Source organism: Theropithecus gelada, chromosome 6 (genome assembly GCF_003255815.1).
Source record: "Theropithecus gelada isolate Dixy chromosome 6, Tgel_1.0, whole genome shotgun sequence".
Lineage (NCBI taxonomy): Eukaryota > Metazoa > Chordata > Mammalia > Primates > Cercopithecidae > Theropithecus > Theropithecus gelada.
The window spans coordinates 59,580,632-59,597,077 of NC_037673.1; the positions used below are offsets into that span (position 1 = coordinate 59,580,632).

A 16,446-nucleotide genomic window follows, 5' to 3' on the forward strand; every position below is an offset into this window, starting at 1 on the left:
GGAATCTGAATTACTAATCCAGGGGAAAGATGCTAGAGGCCTGGGCCAAGATACTGGCAAAAAGGATGGATGGATCAGGAGGTACTTTGAAAGTAAAATGAACTGCCTTGGTGATTGGTTGAGGGGTGGCAGGGGAGGGAGGAGTCAAAGATGTTAGGTTTTTGGCTTAGGCAGTTTTGTGCTGTATTCACTAAGCTAAGGAATGAAAAGGAGTGGGGCAAAATAATGAGTTCAGTTTTAGACAGATTGAATCTGAGGTTCTTATTAGATCTCCAAGTGGAAATATATAGCATGCAGAAATTCAGAAGTGAGGTCTTATAGTAAAGGCCAATAATTCTTAAACTTTCATCTATCCAGTACACTGGAAGTGTATGATACACCCTTTACAGTAACAATAACCATTTGGGCGATAGGTAAGTGGGGAAGAATAAGACCTTGTAGAAGTTGAGAGAGTCCTTAGGAGATGTTAGTGCCCTTGATTAAGAATCTTTAATATAGATGGTAATTGAAGTCATAGAAGTAATGTAGTGTTTTTCTTTATTAGCATGAATTTGTACTTGCGTAGCCCTCTGCAGAATATTAGGGATTGTAGTAAGCGCCCATGCCCATTGGTTCATTAATAGTGACCTGAACCACAAATATGTATTTAAAATTTTTTCTTAAGCATTGTATCTTTCATGTTTGTGTCTCTTCTTCCTTTTCCCCAAAATTTGTTTTTTTAAATTACTAAAAAATACAATCCTTATGAAATTAACCTGGAACATGTTATCTGGGAGTATTTAAACCAAATGATAATTATCAAGTTCATATTGTAAAATGAAAATAATTATAATAAATTGCAATACTGTTTATTCTACCAAAATACAGTGGTTCTCAAACTCAGAATCGCCTGGTAGCCTATAAAAACACAGTTTGCTACCCCGACTCCTTCCTGTACCCCTCCCGGAGTTTTTTCTTTTTTAAAAAATTGTTACTGATAATATTTGTACATATTTGTGTGGTATGTGTGGTATGTTGTTACATGTATAGAATATGTAATGATCAAGTCTCAGGGTGTTGGGGGTATCTGTCACCTCAACTGTTTAACTTTTCTATGTGTTGGGAACATTACAAGGCCTCTCTTCTAGCTATTTTGAAATATATAATATATTGTTGTTAACCATAGCTATTCTACTTTGCTGTTGAACATTAGAACTTATTCCTTCTATCTGACTGTATTTTTGTACCCATTAGCCAACTTCTTTTCATCTTCTTCGCTGCCCCACACACACACACACACACACAACCTTCCCAGCCTCTGGTGTCTGTCATTCTGTTCACTACCTCCATGAGATCAGCTTTTTTTAGCTCCCACATATGAGTAAGAATATGTTACAGTTGTCTTTTGTACCTGGCTTATTTCACTTAACATAATGACCTCTAGTTCTATCTTTGCTGCTGCAAATGACAATATTTCATTCTTTTTTATGGCCTGATAGTATTCCACTGTGTACATGTACCACAGTTTTCTTTATCCATTTGTCAATTGATGAGCACTTAGGTTGGTTGCTGATCTTTGCTATTGTGAATAGTGCTGTAATAAACATGGGAGTGCAGGTCTCCATACTGATTTCTTTTTCTTTGGATAAATGCCCAGTAGTGGGATTGCTGGGTCAGATGGTAGTTACAATTTTAGTTTTTTGAGAAATTCCCATGCTATTTTACATAGTGGCTGTACTAATTTACATTCCCACCAATAGTATATAAGAGATCCCATTTCTCTGCATCTTCACCAGCATCTGTTATTTTTTGTCTTTTTATTACTGGCCATTCTAATCGTGCTAAGATGATATCTCATTGTGGTTTTCATTTTCATTTCAAATGCAATTAGTGATTAGTGATGTTGAAGATTTTTCATATACCCCTGGGCCATTTGTATGTCTTCCTTTGAGAAATGTCTGTTCCTTTGCCCACTTTTTAATGGGATTATTTTGTGGATTTTTTGTTTATTTGTTTGCTGTTGAGTTATTTGACCTCCTTGTATATTCTGGATATTAGGGTCTTATTAGATGAATATTTTGCAAATGTTTTCTCCCATTCAGTGTATTCTCTGTTCACTCTTGTTTCCTTTGCCATCCAGAAGCCTTTTCACTTAATATAGTTCTAGTTGTCTATTTTTGTTTTTATTGCCTGTGCTTTTGAGGTCTTGGCTATAAAATCTTTGCCTAGACCACTGTCCAGAAGTGTTTTCCTTGTGTTTTGTTGTAGTAGCTTTATAGTTTTATATATTATTTTTAAGTCTTTAATCCATCTTGACTTGATTTTTGTATACAGTGAGAAATAGGAGTCCAGTTTCATTCTTCTGCATATGGATATCCAAGCCAGAGTTCTTGATTCAGCGGGTCTGGAATAGAGCCTGTGAGTTTTCAGTTTAACAAGTGTGCTGATGCTGTTGGTCTGGGACCATACATTGAGAACCACTGCGTTAATATATTTGAGAGAAAATCAGAGAGGAGCTGAAGAGTAGTTTTAAGATTTATTAGCAATTGCATAAATAAAGCCCCACCAACCCCAAAGAGTTTTCCAACAATGGTTTGCTTTTCCCTGCTTAGCTGAATGCTTTTTCAGGGATTGTAATTTCAGCAGTAAATGCGAATATGTTTAAATAAATGTTATTTTTCCTAAGTAATTTGTTTTGTTATGGAAGAGCGCTATTTTTGTTCACCTCGAGAGACATTTTTAATAATGAATTTTTTTCTTTGTTGTATCCTCCCAACTCCTATAAATCCAATTATGTTTTTTCTTTAATTACTGAAAGTACTTGTTCATTGGGAAAAAATTTAAACAGTGCAGAAATACATAAGGTAGGCCGGGCGCGGTGGCTCAAGCCTGTAATCCCAGCACTTTGGGAGGCCGAGGCGGGTGGATCACGAGGTCAGGAGATCGAGACCATCCTGGCTAACATGGTGAAACCCCGTCTCTACTAAAAATACAAAAAAAAAACTAGCCGGGCGTGGTGGCGGGCGCCTGTAGTCCCAGCTACTCGGAGGCTGAGGCGGGAGAATGGCGTGAACCCGGGAGGCGGAGCTTGCAGTGAGCCGAGATCGCGCCACTGCACTCCAGCCTGGGCGACACAGCGAGACTCCGTCTCAAAAAAAAAAAAAAAAAAAAAAAAAAAAAAAAGAAATACATAAGGTAAGCTGAAAATTTCTCCATGGCCCAGTTCCGTACCACAGTACTAAACCATACCCTCTTAAAGATATTCACAAGCAACACAGCTGGCTATGTGAAGTTCAGAAAAATTTATATAACAAAGTATTTTTATCTTAAAATTCCTAAATTCAAAGAAGACAATTCAGAAGATCTCTCCAAATTTTTGCTTTTTGAAAATATAGCTTCTAATTAATTTAGACTCAACTGGAAATCCAATTATATTAATACCGATTTATATATGGAGCTGTAGTTCTACACAGTGGTATTCATTAAATGTTCATTTCGGTCTTTGTCAGCTATTTCCTTTTAAAAAAAATTCTTTTTTTACTAATCAAAAGAGAGCTGGAGTAAATAGCCACTCCCTTTTAAAATATTAGCCAGCTCATATTTCACTGTTGTTTGATAGTTGTGCAGTAAAAAAACTTATTTAAGATATAATTGAAGTGTTACAGGCATAATAGTTTTCTTGGGTACAATTTCTGTATTTCATTGTTTCACATTTTGAGCAGCCCTAAGTGAAAACCAAATGATATTCTAAATTAATATAGCTAAGGAAGCTCACCTTTCTTAAGATTTCTGTATTTCTCTACCATTTACTGTAGGTTCTTATCTCTACCATTTATTAAAAGTTCTTGATTAAAGCACTCTAATTTAGTGTGACTGTGTTTGAGGAAGAACAGAATCCATTTTTTCCATTGAGTATTACAAATTGTGATTAAAGTTTCAGGGCATAACAAAAGTAATTTGTTTTCCCCTCATAACAAATGGCAAATATTAGAAATCAATAGTATTTATTTATAAACTATAAAAGTGTATGACTTTTAAATTTATAATTCCAATGTGGAATTTTAAAAACATATCTCTCATTTCTGGGATGTAAAACTGAGAACTTACTCTCAACCTCTTCCTGTCAGTGAAGTAGATATATTTGGTGTCAAGCTATTGATGAGGGCTTCAGTGGTGTTGGGACAGAGACTTCAATAGTAGTGATCAGGAGATAGGAGAGGCTGGGCACGGCAGTTCATACCAGTGATCCCAGCACTTTTGGAAGGCTGAGGTAGGTGGATCACTTGAGCTCAGGAATTCGAGACCAGCCTGGGCAATATGGTGAAACTTCATCTCTACCAAAAATACCAAAAATAAAAATAAAAAATAAATCTGGGTTTGGTGGCCTGTGCCCATAGTCCTAGCTACTTAGGCTGAGGTGTGAGGATTGCTTGAGCCCAGCGGGAGGAGGTTGCAGTGAGCCGTGATTATGCCACTGCACTCCAGCCCGGGTGACAGAGCAAAACTCAAAACAAAAAAGGGAATAGCAGATCACAGGGGAAGAAGGGGAAGGCTGGTAAAGAAGACTAACATGTTCCATGGTCCTCTGGAAGTGAGAGATGCCAGTGTTTGATAGCTAGAAGCTAAGTGGTCAGGAGAGTAAGGGTGGACATTATGGGAGAGTGAGGACATTACGTAGAACTTAAGTAGTGGGAAAAGAGGATCTGTGGATACCTCTTTGTTGTCCCTAAACCTTTTACTGTTAGTGGCGTCCTGTACTTTCTCATACATGGAGTTCCAGGGTTACTTTGTTGATCTACTCTGCCTCATGGCTTTCTGGGTCTTTTGAGTAACCATTGGACAGATTTTTGTTATCTTTTCTATTGCTTTGTGTATTTTGTTTTTAGGAATTCTCCAAGTAGTAGTAGAATTTATCCAGATCCCCCCATACCAGTGTTAATGCATGTCAAATATTTTCCCTGTAAACACTTTTTAAAACTGTTATTGATAAATAAATCACATACAGAAGTAGACACACCTGTATAACTACCACTGAAGTCAACAAATAGAACGTTCAGATGTAACACATACGTGGACATTTCTTGAACCTCTAGGCATTATATAAACATTTAAGTTTTAAGCTTTGAGGTGAAGGAGGACCAGCATGTAATTAGGATATTTTTACTCAATTAGCTTACCTGCACAGCAACAAATAACAGTTAAATCTCCAATATTTATTCTTAGGCAGTGTTTTAAAAAAAAGAAAAAGTAGGAGAAGAAAGCCTAGGGAACCTTTTCCAAGCTTCTGACAAACAGTTTTAATGCTAGGCCTTCCTGCCAAGTTGATCCCACATGAACTTTTCCTGTTGAGACCTATTCTTTTTTGTTATACAAGTCAAACTCCTTTACTGGTCCTGTTATTGATCTCTGAACTAGAAAAATATATGTTTGGACTTAAAGTATGATGTACTCCTTTAAGAGGAAGGAGAGTGGGGTATGTGAAGCAAAACAGGCTGTTGTGTTTACCATTAGACTTTATCTAGACCTTCTCATTTCTCATTAAAATTTATATTTGACTTTTCTCTTGCTGGACTTACCTATGAACCCTTTTAAGCTAGTGGAGAGAGATATGAATCAATTTTCTCAAATTGTTATCTCCTTCTTAATGATTTCACGGTTATGGAAGCAATAGTAACAAGGTAATAGGCATTTTTTTTTTCTATACTAGTGCTGTACTGTCTGAAGCATAGTTTTTTGTTCTTCTTTTTAAGTGCCCTCTACCACTGGTCATCACTTTGCTAAAGCTGGTAAGCTTGTGTGGCCGCACACTTTTAATGTGGGAAGCCTGGTAGGTTAAAAGAGAAATGTTGGAGAAAGCAGTATGAGAGAGAAGAATGTATAGTATACCTGCTGCTGGCCCAGATGTGCCTTGTTTCATTGCTTCTGACTCAATTCCGAGACATCTTGTGATAGATGACATTTTAATTTAGTAGAAAGTAGTTTTCTTATCCTGAATAATGTGGAGACCATATATATATATATGTTGTCTTCCTTTTGTCTCCATTTCTTCCCATGTCTGTGGAGTTTTCACTACATGCACATAAACCCTAGCCTGTTGTTGGTTTGTATCTTTGACTTTGGGCAACCTTATTGCTTTTTTCCATATGTTTTCTATGATACACAAGTTAATACATCATTTATATTTTTGTCTGAGGCTCTGAGGAGCAAAAGTTTTTATGTTGTACTGCAGTTTCCTCAAGCTTTGGCTTTCAAAACTCCCTTATCCTCAGGTACCTGCTTCTCATCTATGAAAGCATCCTTAAACACCATCGTCTAGAATTAGGACTATACCTGCAGTGTTGTTGTTGTAGTTATAGTCTTATTATAATGCTACTGACCAGGTAAATCCAGGCTATACAATTCCTAGCAGATGGAAAGCCCCTGTGAAAGCCTGGAAACTAGAAAGTGTTAATCAAAGAGAGCCCATGAAGGTGGAGAACAATGTGAGGCTAAATAAGGTCAGAGAGCTGAGCAGGAACCAGGTCATATATAGGGCTGAGTAAACTAGGATTAAGGGTTTGGATTTTTAAGTGTAATGGAAAGTTGTTGAAAGGTATTAACTTTTGCTTTAAAGCCAGAAAAAGATAGTAGGTTTTGTAAAAGCATTCTAGTGTGCTGTATAGAGAATGGATTAGAGGAAGTCAAGAGTGGAAGTTTCCTCGTTTGGGAAGGTAGGCAGTAGTTTAAACTCTAAACTCGAGGCAGATTGGCTTGTTGCACAGTGTTAATAGTAGGAATATAGAGGAGTAGAAACAAGGAAAAATTTCAGAGATAAATTTGACAGAATTTGTTGATAAATTGAGTAAATGGAAGGGTAAATTGGAAGGGTAAATGAGAAGAAAGGTCAAAACTGAATCACTGGTTTCTAGCATGAGTCACTGGGTTGATAGAGATGCTTTTTACTCAGATAAGGAAAACAGGAAGAGAGCCTGGTTTTGATTTTCCGTTTTGTTTTTGGTTTCCTTGTTTTTGTTGGGGAGGCACTCATAAGTTTGGTATTGGATCTCTTAATTTTGAGATGATTGTGAGAGTGCCAAGAGTGGATGAGAAAGATGCCGATGTACTTAGGGATCCAGAGCTTAGAGAAAGGTCACTGAGCATAAAGTTTTTTGGTCAACTGTAATACCTTATTATAAAACTGTAACAAAATAGTAACTATGTGTTTATATGAAGTTGTTAGTTTAATTACACATTTTTGTTTTGTTTTTGTTTTTGTTTTGAGACGGAATCTTGCTCTGTGTGGGGTGCAGTGGCTCGATCTCAGCTCACTGCAAGTTCTGCCTCCCAGGTTCATGCCATTCTCCTGCCTCAGCCTCCCAAGTAGCTGGGACTACAGGCGCCCGCCACCACACCTGGCTAATTTTTTGTATTTTTAGTAGAGACAGGGTTTCACCGTGTTAGCCAGGATGGTCTTGATCTCTTGACCTCGTGATCCACCCGCCTCGGCCTCCCAAAGTGTTGGGACTACAGGCGTGAGCTGCCACGCCCGGGCACACACATGTATTTTTAAATGTGAAATTTTGCTTCAGAACTATTTTTTTCTTTTATTCTTGATACAATTTTATTCAAATGCTTCTTGCAAACTTTGACATTGTGTCTTCATCGTTATCAGTCAAAATTCCCCTTTGATCATGTAACACTGTTTTCCAGAGCATGTTATCTTCATTTTGTTCTGAGCTGTGTGGCATACAAGACTTTTCCAGGAATTTAATCCCAAGCTACAATTACCTTTTCAGATAACTTCGGTAACATGAACAGAGTTGGCCTTTTTGATTTGTTCTTAAAATATATCTTCATCACCTGAGGTCAGGAGTTCGAGACCAGCCTGACCAACATGAGGAAACTCCGTCTCTGCTAAAAATACAAAATTAGCTGAGCGTAGTGGCACATGCCTGTAATCCCAGCTACTCAGGAGGCTGAGGCAAGAGAATCATTTGAACCCGGGAGGTGGAGATTGTGGTGAGCAGAGATCACACCATTGCACTCCAGCCTGGGCAACAAGAGGGAATCAGTCTCAAAAAAAAAAAAAAAAAGTATCTTCATGATTACCTTGTAATTATGTGTTGTATAGCTTTATTTTCATCAGTTTCCAATATCTACAATGGTGCTAGCTCCATAATTACCAATTCTCTGATAAATTTCTTTATATCACTTAAAAAAAAAAACAATTCTGTCAAGTGACTTTTTAAGTAACTACTCAATCTTTTATTCAGCTGATTTTTTAAAAAATTTTTTCCAGACAGTTCCGTACCAGTCCTTGATCATCTTCTTTCCGTGGAAGCTTAGTATGTCTTCATTGGGCATTGCTTTTTATAGCAAAATCACACAGGATGGCACTTTCTTCTCATGCCATTAAATATAGATCATTTTAGTTATTTCTTGTAGTCTTAAAGATAATGGTTTTGTTGGAGAGGGTGGTGCTGCTGTGTGTGTGTGTGCACTCAAAAAATGAAAAAATAGGTAATCAGGGGAGTGGTTTAGTATATAAAAGCCTTTGTAAGGATCATTATGGAATGCAAAAAAAAGTCAACTTTCACTTTAAGATAGTGAATTTCAACTGTGGTTTTTTAGCTTATTTTCTTGCCAGTATTTTTCAGGGGAGCTAGATTTATTAATATACTTTTCCGTGACCATGCAGAGAATTACTGTGTAGAAAGGATGTATATTTCCATTTAAATGACAAAAGTATTTGCAGGCTACATCCTGGGAAATATCTACAGGGGAAAACTTTTTTTTTTTTTTTTAAACTAGGTAATGGGTTTATTATATTTTTATATTTTTTAAGTGAATAAATATTTTTAAAGTATTTTGTCAGTTTTCTAATATAAAAATATTGAGATATAATACATTTTTTAAAAGGTTCTTTGGCATCTTCAACAATTTTTAAGAGTGTAAAAGGATACTGAGATGAAAAAGTGTAAGAGATTTAGAGACTGTTAACCCCCTCATTGTTCAAATGAGAAACGGTGATGATGCTGACATTTAAGTAGTGCTCTGGCACATGTGGCAGGCCTTGTTATAAGCACTTTACTTGTGGGTACTATTATGCCTTCATGTTACTGATAAGGCAAGTGAAGTACAGAGAGGTTAAATTGACTTGCCCAAGACCATGTAGCTAGTCACTGGTGGAGCCACAATTCGAGGCTCTGATGGTGACCACAGTTTTCTGCCACTTTCATGAGGTCTGGAAGGGGTCAGAAGGCCCCTGCCATCTGGTTACTTCACCAGCTCTCTGTGTTCTCTAGCAATTTCACAGTCACTATGCAGGAGTCACTGAGGCCTCGAATCTGCTTTGCAGTCTTCATCCCAGATTCTGCCACCCTGAATGTTTTCAAGCATGGCCTTACAGTTGGCCTTACAAGGCCTTGATGTTTTTCAAATCTGTGTGCACTTCCACTTCAACCACACATTCCTCCCTTGTGATCATGCTCAAAACTCTAATATCCTGTCTTATTGTAACTTCACATTTTCCAGTTTTCTTACTCTCTACCACTAAACTTTTTTTTTTCTTTTTAAGGTACAGTGTCTTGCTTTGTCACCCATGCTGGAGTGTAGTGGTGCCATCATGGTTCAGTGCAATCTTGAACTCTTGGCCTCAAGTGATCATCTTCATATCTCAGCTGGTACTGAGTAGCTGGGACTACAGGCGTGCACTACTGCCCCCAGCTAATTTTCTTCTTTTTTTGAAGAGAAGGGTCTCACTTTGTTGCCTAGACTAGTCTTGAACTCCTGGCTTTAACTGACTCTTCCACCTCAGCCTCCCAAAGTGCTGGAATTACAGTCGTGAGCCGCCATGCCTGGCGTAAACCTTGATGTTTGCACTTGATGTTACGGGTTTTTCTTTTGTTTGTTTTTTCCACTTTTAACCCTATTTTCTACCTGACCCAACAGGTGCCCTGTGGTCAACTCAGACTTCTCATTAATACCCTCAGCTCTTTAAACCCCTCATCCTCAAACTCTACTAGCTTTTCAAGCTTCCAAGCCTGAATTGCCTGACTCAGTTTCTCCCTATGTGTATCTGCTTGGGGTGTAAAATATAGCAACTAAAAATGATAGAAGTGTACAGATTGAGGCTGTTACAAATCTAGGGCATTTAACTGCAGTTGGACCTCAGTGCCATTGAGCAATGTTTTTGTCTTTGGTCAAGACCCTCTATTATAAACATTGACCACTTGGCTCCAACTGCTTATCCACATGCCTAATACATAACCTCACCTTCTAATTCACAGAAGGAGGATAATTCAAAATGCAGGAACTTCCGCTTCCCACTGTGAGCCTCCAAGAGAGTCTGTACATCTGTGTCCTGCTGCCTCATGTACGAAGATACCCTTTGTGTTCAGCCCTGCCTCTGTTAGGATCTCACTTCATCCCATCACTGGGATCCTGCTCCTTCACCCACCCCTTTGGCACCTGCACTTTCAGCTGCTCAGCCTCTACTGGTCCATTTCCGTCAGCCAAAAACACTCCTTCAAGCCTGCACTCCCTCTGGTTATTACCCTATTGTTTCCGTCCCTGGACAAGGTTCTTGAAAGAATGGTCACTCCCCTTCCTCAGCTAGAACCTGATTTATCTGATTACTTGACTTTTGGTGCTGTTGGTCACCCTCTCTTCTTCAGGGATACCACTTTCATCATCTTCCTTCTCATGTCTTGCTCTTTTTGTATCCCTGTTGGATTGAGCAAAGTCACCAACCTAGTCAAGTCACTCACCCAAGATGAAACCCAACAGTCATCCTAGACTCTTTCCTCCCATTTATCTTCCATAGCCAAGTAGTTGCCAAATCCTGTGATGTTTACCCATTAAACATCTGTCAAACCTACCCCTTTCTCTTTATTCCCGTGGCCACCAAACCATTTCAGGCTGCTACCATCTCTTCTGATGTGGAGTGATCTTGGCTCCTCACCAACCACCATACTCCTTTATGTGGTTCTTTTTACTGCCTTGGGCAATAATGATGCTGAAGGGCCCCCCAGAGAAGTCTATACCAGAAAACAAGAGTGACCAGAAGAGGCTAAGCTCACAGAAGCTAAAGAAGCAGAGTCTTCAGGAAAGGAGACCAGTGGTGTCCACCCAGCAGAGATATCTCATGAGATATACTGAAGTGTGGCCCCTAGATTGCAAAAATGAATGTCATGTGCCCGTGGAGTAGTAGGGTTGAAAGCTGCATTGCGGTAGGCTGACGGGAGTCCTGGGAAGCCTAGAAACTGAGAGTAGCTAGAGATGACTTCTTCCAAAAGATGAGCTTTGGGCTCTATAGAAGCAGTTTCTCAGCACAGTAAGGTTGAAGTCGTCTTCAGTCAAGCCTGGAGCACTGCCCTCTGGGTTTGGTCAGTATAAGGTTCTGGATTTCAGTCTTGGCTCTAGCTATTAGCAGCTGTGGAGACACTCCACCATCTCAGTCTTTATTGCTTGCCAATTGTAGCTGCTTTCAGCTAAGTTTATTCCTTGCTCAGGGGCTGTTCCAGTTGTCAGCTCTTCCTCCTCTGGTAGGGAAAGTGGAAAACTATTCCTTTAATGTTAGCACTGTTGTAGTCTCTACTGTTGTAGAAATTCTGGAGTAAGACTAATAAATCAGGGCTTGTTTCTTCCTTCGACTATTTCGATAAATTGTTGTTCTTTGCTTAACCCTGTTGAATGACCTAAGCAGATAAGTACAGTTAAGGGGATATTTTATCTGGTTCTGGGTTTTAGTGCCTAAAAACTTGTTTAGTCTCTTAAATTACCCTAACTTGACTTAAACTTCCTGTATTTAAAATATAGTAATGCAAGAGTGACTTTAATTATTAATTAGGTACCATGTATAAATAGCATAATTATGGTCTGGTTGGATCTGAGAAAATTCTAAGGTGATTAAGGTTGTGATTCATTTCTGTCTTGTGATTGCTATTATGAAAAAGTGTTACATCATCAATTTTAGCTTATATAACTATTTTGAAAAGTTAATTGAAAATTTCGTCTGTGTTACTGCCTGCTTGGACTTTATAAAAGTCTATAAAATCTGCACGTTTATAGATTTACCCCCTAAATCTATAAAAATTAAAAAACACATACTACAATTTTTTTTAAGATTTCATTGCGATTTAATTTGAATTTGCCTAATGCCTAATGATTTTGAACATCCTTTTAGGATGCTCATATGCCATCTGTATATCTTCTTTGGTGAAATGTCTGTTCACGTTTTTGCCTTTTTTAAAAAAATGTTTTTGTTCTGTTTCTTTTAAGAGACAGGTCTCTCTGTTGTTGTCCAGGCTGGAAAGCAGTGGCTGTTCCCAAGTGTGATCATAGTGCACTGCAGTCTTGAACTCCTGGCCTCAAGAGATTCTCCTGCCTCAGCCTCCCAAGTAGCTAGGACTACAGGCTTGCACCACAGCACCTGATGCCTATTTTAAATTGAAATTGTTTTTCATCTTAATGTGTTTTCAGAGTTCTTTTTACATCCTAGGTTCAAGTCCATTACCAGATATTTGTTTTACAAATATTTCTTCCAGATATGGCATGTCTTTCTTCTTCACAGTGTCATTAGAAGAGCAGAAATTTTTACTTGTCAATACTCAATGTCTTTATCTTTGTAGTTATAAAAGTAAAATAAGACTTATAAATCCAGGAATATTAAAATATTCCTTTACTATCGAATCTCTCCATCTAGTATTTAAACATACTAATTAGTGAAAAAGAATTTTGTAATGTTATAGGCAAAGATAAACTTTTTGTTATAAGAAAATAGATTTTGAAAGTTTCTTTTGTATTTCAGAACTGGAATTTCTCTTCATGTTCAAGAGGCTATTTCAGGGGAAAAAAAACCTGTTCTAGTACTCCAGTTAACCTGTTTTGCTTTTCTTTTATTCTAGTGTTATCCAAGATAAATTCTGTGGGATTATAAACATTTCAGTGGAAGGCCTGCATGATGTCATGACAGAAGATCCTGAAACAGGAACTTATAAAGAGTAGGTGCATTATTTAATTAATCATAATTGGATTTGGAGGATAATTAAATACATACTGCATGATTTTTTTCACCATCACTCTTTAAGCACAGTATGAAAGTTTTATAATTTCTCTTTTATACAGAAACGTTTTTATTTGTTATTTTGCTTATAGTATTTATTGTTTGATCTTAGTATCAGCTTATTTATTTATTTATTGAGATGGAGTTTCGCTCTTGTGGCCCAGCCTGGAGTACAATGGCATGATCTCAGCTCACTGCAACCTCTGCCTCCCAGGTTCCAGTGATTCTCCTGCCTTAGCTTCCTGAGTAGCTGGGATTACAGGCATGCATCACCACACCTGGCTAATTTTTCTATTTTTGGTAGAGACTGGGTTTCTCCTTGTTGGTCAGGGTGGTCTTGAACTCCCAACCTCAGGTGATCTGCCTGCCTCGGCCTCCCAAAGTGCTGGGATTATAGACATGAGCCACCATGCCCAGCTGGTATCAGCTTTATTATGTTACAGCGACAACCTGAATTGAGCTTCTTTGATTTAATCGTCGTTTGATGATTAAGTTTTTAAAATTTCAAATATATTTTAGCATATAAGTTTTTTTTCCTGGTATGTTCTGAGCATGCTCTTTTTTTCAACTTTGCTGTTTATAAAGCCATCTCTAGCAAATGGGAAAGATTGTCACTTGAATCATATTTTGTTGAAAAATATGGATAGCAGATATATGTTGTTGAATCTTATTAAACATATTAACAAAATGTTTCTGATACGTCACTTAGCTTTTGAGAACACTGGTGTTTGTATGAAGTGGAAATATCAAATTTTTTGAGACTACAAACCAAAAACAAGAAAGCATTCAATGTAGGCAGGTTTTTTTCTTTTTAAGTTAACGTAAGGGTTTGTGGTTGTATTAGTCCATTCTCACGCTGCTATAAAGAACTGCCTGAGACTGGGTAATTTATAGAGGAAAGAGTTTTAATTTAACTCAAGTTTTGCAGGACTGGGGAGGCCTCAGGAAACCTACAGTCATGGCAGAAGGGGAAGCAAACATGTCATTTTTCACATGGTGGCCGGAAGGACAAGTGCTGAGCAAAAGGGGAAAGGCACCTTATAAAACCATCTGATCTCATGAGAGCTTACTCACAAGCATGAGAACAGCATGAGGGTAACCGCCCCCATGATTCAATTACCTCCAACTGGGTCCCTCCCATGACATGTGGGGATGACGGGAACTACAGTTCAAGATGAGATTTGGGTAGGACACAGCCAAACGATATCCATTGATATGACTGCACATGACTGTAAATTGTATACATAATATGTAACAAAGTTTACAACTATATGTGAAACGTTTAGGATATGATCAGATGTTCCTTGTCCTCTTTGGAGTATATGGTTTAGTTGAAGGGAGGACATGGCTGATAGCACAGTTAAAACACTAGTAATGAATACAGACGGTTATATCTTGTTTTGTGCAGGGAACACCAAACAGTACAATTCTGGATTTTGCTTTAATAGTAAGTCAGGGAAAGAAAAAAGGCACTATGTGTTATAGTCTTCAGGGAAGGAAGTAGAACAAAATTATAACGTGTTTTAACTGGAAGAGGTGAGAGTCTGAAAGTTACTAGAAAATTTAGAAATTATTTTGTGCAGTCTCATGGCATTAAAAATCAGGATATCAAGGCTCTGAAAATTGGCCGGTTACAGTGGCTCCTGCCTGTAATCCCAGCACTTTGGGAGCTGAGGCAGGCAGATTGTTTGAGGTCTGGAGTTCGAGATCAGCCTGGCCAACGTGGGGAAACCGTTATCTCTACTAAAAATAACAACAACGAAAGAAGTGGAGTGACACAGCAGATTTGTGGAAGAGTCAAGATGAGTCAAGGTGTCCATGTGCCAAGCTCAGCCATGAAGAGAAAGTTTTGGTTTGGAAGAGGGAATATGTTGGAAGTAAGGAAAACAAACCAGTTTTAGGATCCCAGCTAAAAGGCCTAGACTTGATCAAACGTTAGTATTGATGAGTAGCTGGAACATATCTGACCACTGGTTTCTTTTATCCGCAGAACTGTTTGGTGATTTCTTTTTACTCTGGGTGGTACTTTGCATATAGAAACACAGTTGAGAAATAAATTACCAAGAGATACACTTTTCTGTCTCTGTTTCTACGAGTGGTTAGACTAGATCTCTGTTAAAATAATCTTCCTACTTTGTAATTCTGTGAATTACATAGAGTTCTATAAATTACAGTCCATGAGACTCTAAGGCATAAATAAACTTTCAGAAATGCCTGCGTGAGAAACATAAAGTACATACTTATGTAGCTAACTTAGATTTCAGCTTCCCCTTCCTATTTATTTAAACAGTTTATTCAAAAAAGTTAATCTTTCTGGTTCTGTTGAATTCTTATTATAGTCTCTCAACTGAGTGAATTGGAAAAAAAAAAGGAAGAAAACTCTATTTCCTTCACCTCCATCAGTAGTGTATTAGGGTTCTCCAGAGAAACAGAACCAAGAGGAGACAAAATATGTATATATATAAAGAAATTGATTGTAAGGAATTGGCTCTCATGATTATGGAGGCTGAGGAGTCCAAAATCTACAGTCGGCAAGCTTGAGACCCACAAGAGCCCATGGTATAAGTCTGAAGTATAAATCTGATCATGTCCCTCCAGTGTGGAAATCACCAGTGGACCTCCATTGTGTACAGAATACAGTCCACAATTGTTTGTATTTCATAAAGATTACTTAACTAGTTGGGCTCTGAAGGTGGAAGAAGTAGTGTCCCAGCTTGAAGCAGCCAGAGGATGAAATCTTCCTCATCTAGTCAGAGTTTTATTCAGGCTTTCAGTGGATTGGCTGAGGTCCGCCCACATGGGGAGGGCAAACTACTTTACTCAGTTTATAGATTCAAATGCTAATTTCATCCAGAAACAGCCTCACTGATACACCCAGAGTAATGTTTAACCAGATTGCTGGGCACTCAGTATCTCAGTCAAGTTGATGCAAAATTAGCCATCACACTAAGAAAGCCTTGTTGACAGATCATCTTTGTATTCAAACTGTTTACACCAGGCACTGTGCAGTGTGAGGAAGCAACTGAGTCTCTGACGTGAAAGAGCCCACAACCTAGAAGGGGAGACAGGGACAAATGGAGCAATACCAGGTGTAAGAGAGAAAGGAGTCCAGGGAAACTGAGAATCATTCCTAACGATATGTAGTGGATTGGAGCCAACTAGTTAAGTAACCTTTGTGAAATACAAAGAATTGTGGTCTGTATTCTGTAGTCAATGGAGGTCTACTGGTAATTTTCACCCTGGAGGGACATGATCAGATTTATACTTAGAAAGGTCACCTTAATGCATTGTGGAGGACGACAGAGAGGGTAAATGCTGGTGAGTGGTCTCAGACCAGTGGAACAACCTGGGATGCATGTTAGAAATGCTGATTCTCCTTCCTTGGTACAGACTCATTATATCAGAATCTTTTGGGGGTCACA

At 38.3% G+C, this 16,446-nt stretch overlaps 1 protein-coding gene across 3 annotated transcripts in view; it reads left to right on the top strand.

Annotated features, from left to right (window-relative positions):
• The window catches only part of IPO11 (importin 11), a 238,648-nt gene that overhangs the window by 181,874 nt on the left and 40,328 nt on the right, over positions 1–16,446 (top strand). For all 3 annotated transcript variants that reach the window (XM_025389459.1, XM_025389458.1, XM_025389457.1), the window contains exon 28: positions 12,867–12,962. In XM_025389459.1, coding sequence (XP_025245244.1) covers positions 12,867–12,962 — 96 coding nt within the window. The remainder of the gene's footprint in view (positions 1–12,866; positions 12,963–16,446) is intronic.